The sequence below is a fragment of the Thalia democratica genome, chromosome 1, assembly GCF_965202585.1.
Source record: "Thalia democratica chromosome 1, ktThaDemo2.hap1.1, whole genome shotgun sequence".
Classification (NCBI taxonomy): Eukaryota; Metazoa; Chordata; class Thaliacea; order Salpida; family Salpidae; genus Thalia; species Thalia democratica.
Genome location: NC_139165.1, coordinates 70,820,141 through 70,825,088, shown reverse-complemented (window position 1 = coordinate 70,825,088; position 4,948 = coordinate 70,820,141). Strand labels below are relative to the sequence as shown.

General features: G+C 34.4%; 1 protein-coding gene across 1 annotated transcript; it reads left to right on the top strand.

Annotated features, from left to right (window-relative positions):
* Positions 1-609: 609 nt before the first annotated feature.
* Positions 610-2,846, top strand: LOC145838630 (uncharacterized). Its single transcript, XM_082946256.1, has 2 exons — positions 610-1,918; positions 2,500-2,846. The coding sequence occupies exons 1-2, from the start codon at positions 610-612 to the stop codon at positions 2,844-2,846; spliced, it is 1,656 nt and encodes a 551-aa protein (XP_082802382.1).
* The last annotated feature ends 2,102 nt before the right edge of the window (positions 2,847-4,948 follow it).

Sequence of the window (4,948 nt, the reverse complement as noted above, 5' to 3'; positions counted from 1 at the left end):
ATAAGAACAAATTTATTTCTGTTTTAGAATATACTTATGTTATACAATGAAGTTTAATTATACAGTTTTTCAACCAACTTTAAAACGACCATTATTAAATTACACGGGTATCTTTTAACGTCTTGTCCAGGAAAATAATATAGATTAATTTTGTTATTAGTATTTGAAACTATGTGCTTGGAATTTATTTGAAAAATATTTGACAAGATTTTTCTTTAAACTATTTTTTCTAAAAAAACACATTAAAAGTTGTATAAAACATAAAAAAATACTACAAAAACATAAAATATAACAAAAATTAAAGTAAAAATATATAAATGTTATATTTTAGTAAAATCATAAACTTGTAAGCTTAACTTGTTGCTACTTAGTGGGAAATTTAGTTACCCAATTTTCTTAAAAATAAATCGAATGAAAATAATCGTCAAGTATAAAAACTTGCTTTTTATCTACACCTAATTTATTAAAACGACTTGATGCATAAATATAAAGTTGTTTTTCTGTTACTAAGTAACGAAATTTTTAAGCTAAGTCGTTGAAATCTAATAAAACTAAAAGCGATTTAGTATAATACGATTTAGTATAATACGATTTAGTATAATACGGGCGATGGTCAAAAATAAATACAAACTTGTAGGACTGCTAATTTTCAACTTAAGTCTTCTGGCGCTTGCTAACGACAACTCTGACGCCAAAACCTTGGAAGGCAGAATATACGGCGGCAATGACGCGGCGCCAGGGAAATGGAACTTCTACTGCTCGTTGGCCGTGATAAAGTCGCAGAAGGAAGTCTTCATTTGCGGCTGCGTCGTCATCGGGGACAAGTGGGTTGCCTCGGCAACGCACTGCACCGTCGACCACCCGGCCAACAACATCCACGTATACGCCGGGTACCCGACGTCCAGATTTCTCAACTACGAGCAGAACATCATTGCCAGAGCCAAGTACGAGCATCCAGACTATGATCCCAACAACAACGATCTGGTCGTTATAGAGCTCAAATATAAGTTCAAACCCAGTAAGTTTATCCAGCCGGTGGCGCTACCGCTGAGCAGCAGTGACACGGCAGGGGTGGGAACGCCGTGCGAGATCGCAGGCTTCGGGGAAACCCAGTCTGAGAAAGCCGACAGCACGGACCGTACGCTTCAGGAGGGAACTGTGTACGTGTCGAAGCGGTTCGACTGCCTCTTCGCCTACGGCAGCTACATCAGGAACTCGCACATCTGCGCCAACAACCCTCACGCTACCACCGGGGTGTGCCGCGGCGACTCTGGCGGTCCCCTGGTCTGTCGCGACGACAGCAGGGGAGTCGACGTTCTCAGGGGAGTGGTGAGCTTCGGGCTGGACGGTTGCGGCAACCAGGCGACGCCCGAAGTGTGGACGCGGATTTCCTTCTACGTGGACTGGATCAAAACGACGATAACGGAGTGCGACTTACCAAAGCTGCCCCCCAACACCTACACGAAAAATTTACCTCCCGGCGGCAAGTTCAAAGTGGGGGAAATTTTCAGCTTGTTCTGCTCGCACGGGTATGAGCAGCGTAGCGGCTCGGACATGAGCGTGTGCGGAAAAGACGGAAATTTCGACGAGCTCGACATGAAGTGCATCGCCAAGGGCTTGTACGGAGACTGGAAGATCGGAAGTTGCAGCGTGACGTGCGGAGAAGGAACCAGGCAGGACACGAGGGAGTGTCTGGGTGGGATCTGCAGCGAGGACTTGCACCGGATCGCGGTTTGCAGGTCGCAGCCTTGCCCGACCGGCGACGACATTTGCAAGTCTCTGCATTGTTCGCCGCACGCCGCATGCGAGATGAGTGATGGTGAACACAAGTGCGTTTGTTTGGTCGAGTATAAAGGGGACGGCGTAAACTGCACGAGGATTGAAGATGGGCCGGCTCCGGTTGCCAACAATTCTAGTGGTCAGTTTGTTATTTATCCCTTTTAAGTGTGTACAATATGTTTTGTATTCGTTAAAAACATTGACACACTCCATTTATTGTCAGTGGTTGTTAGCATTGAAATTAAAAAACCCTTATAGAAAAAAAAGTCTGCAAAAATTCATAAACTTAAGATTTTCTCTTAATACTTTTTATAGATTTAAAATGTGTTTAATAAGCTAAATGATTTACTTATTTCAGTATTTTTTGACTTATTTTAGCATAGATAGTCCAAATTTTTTTTATTATCTTAAATTTCTAAACCTAATAGACCCACAAACTTCGTAAAAATACGGTGAACATAGGTGAACAACTATCAATAAACAAAACCCGTTGTTTTAACTAATATTTATTAAAAAAACTCACTAGGTGATTTTTGGTTGCAATTGTTTAATATTTTTTGTTAATTAGTCGAAACACCCTGTAAATAATAAGTCGAAGATATTTATATGTAACGGAACAGATTTACTAAAAAAAGTAAAAACTACAAAATCAGTCTTTTTTTCAATATTTCTAGAGCGTGAAACTATTTGCTCTTTTATTAACTTTGAAGTTGAACACAGATGCTCCTGCCTACACCGGCTGGAAACTCGGCAAGTGCGTGGGAATTTGCGGCGCCGGAAAAAGAACCGAAACGAGAATGTGCGCGAGGGGCGACTGCAAGGAAGAACTTTCGAGGGTGGTAGAATGCAAGCTGCCAGCTTGCACAGATGCTCACCAGTGCCAGCTTGCCGGGTTGGAATGCTCTGAAAATGCCGAGTGCGAGCGGTCAGCCGATGCTGAGTTCACCTGCAAGTGCTTGCCGGGTTTCGCCGGTGACGGTGTGACGTGCAGCTTTGCTAGCAGCCTCGACCCTAGCTTGAGGAATATTTTGTTGAGCTTCGTGGTGATCAGAGCTTACTTGTTGTAAGAAGTTGCAAAAATATAGCTCAAAGGTGGAAATCGTAATAAAAATAAGATATAAACTGGTGTTTTTTTATTAGGTACTTGTAAGTGTAAGGTTTAAATTATTTTTTTTTTTTGCTATGAACCTTGATGTACTCAGTTTATTTAGAGCTTTAAAGTTGAATTTACGCCCCTAAGACAAGTTAATTTTCTTTAACACTTAACAGTCATTATATTGTATTAAAGTATATATATATATCTTATTAAGAGAATTTTAATGTTATTTTTTACTCTAAAAAACACGAGTGTGAAGTTAGCTTGAATAAATATGGACTAAGCTACCATTATGTTTAAAAAATATAAGTCATTTTAAAAAGTTTCAGGATGAACTTAAAAGTTATCTATTAAATAGTGATTATCAACGTCATTAGTCATCATTCCTACTCGTCTATTTACTTTTGTTTAAGGAATTAATTGTATTTGTCATTTAATACCCTAAATTTCATTTATTTTTTTATATTTTTGTTTTATATTTTTGTTTTTTTTTTTTTGATTGAAATTTGATTTGTTTGGTTACAATAACATTGGTTTAGTCTAGGTTTAAGCATTTTGTGTCTAGTTATTTTTAAGATTTTTTTTTAAGATTACTATTTTGAATTAAGTTCCGAATACTTACAAACTTTTTATGCTTACAAACTGTTTTTTTTTATTTTTTTTAGCATACAAGTGTAAAAAAAAAGTTATAGATGTTTATATTATACTTTAACAGAAAATAAAGTACTTAAGTAGTAAGCTGAGATTACTGTTTCAAGCAAACTTATGTTAAAAAACCTCTTTTTTTTGAGGAAATCAAAAGAAAAACTCTTCTTATCTACGTTTGCAAATGTTGTTTGCTTTCTACTGTTGCAGTTTAAGACTTGGACAAGTGTTTAAAAAAGAAAAAAAATATTCAATAAAAGGAAATTTGTTGTTGTTAATATCATTGTTATTAAAATTATTATTGTTTTTTTTTTTTGTTTTTTTTTTTTTTCTTATTGAAAGCATGAATTTTATAGTACTTATCTTCATATTTTCGTAATAAAATTTAAATTCAGTTATTGCAAAAATCACTACTTTAAAATTCTTGAAAAATTTAACAAAAGTTGATTTAACCGTTCAAATGTAAAATTATTTTTACTGCTCAAGTTAAATTATTCAATAAAATAAAATTACCTTTTTAACACAAAATACTTATAAAAAAATTTCGTAAAAATGTTCATTTTACTTTCTTTGAAGAGGTTGTAACCTATAGTTCAAGTAATTAAAAGGTTTGTTATTAGTGTTGTTTATCTCTTTTTAAAAGTTAATTCAAAGTTGTATATATTTATTTTTGAGTTTTTATGTTACTAAACAAGATTCATAGTACATTATTAAACACAAAATTCGGTTAATTTTCGTTTAGTTTTATTTTCTTTTATTTTTAATTTTGTTTAACTGATTGTTTTATTACCAAAAATTTAAATATTTAGATGATAAAAAACTATGTGTAACAGCTCGTAAGAAACTTTATAAGCATGTGGTGTACGACTGCATAACCGAAAGGTTCCTTTGTACACCATGTCCTTAGACCGAACTTTTTGAGCGCTTTTTCTATCGTTCAATAAACAATATTAGTCTATTTTTTAGGTACAAAAAATGTTTTTACATTTTTATCTTAAAATAGTTTTAGTAATTACAATAAACCATTTTTAGCTAGGTATTCGATACATCTATTAAAGTATAAGAACATGAACACTTTTTGCATTTATCATAAATAACACACTTCAATACCTTATGTTGGTTGTAGTACGTTGCCCACCTCTAGTCCATGCAAAACTAATTATACAGTTTAAAATGACTCTAAAAAATATAAATGTTTTGAGGAAAAGAAGATAAATTAGCAGATAAGTGACTACTTCACAACATTTTTTCAGAACTGCTTAGAATTTTGGTATTATTTTAGCATGAAAAATTGACATTAGTTCAATAAGTAAACTACCTACAAATTGCTAGTATATGCACCAAAAAGCTTGTTTCGCCCAGATTTTTAACAACAAGCAAAATAAGCAATTAGTAATTTTTGAGCATTAATAAATTTTTTGAAAGTAT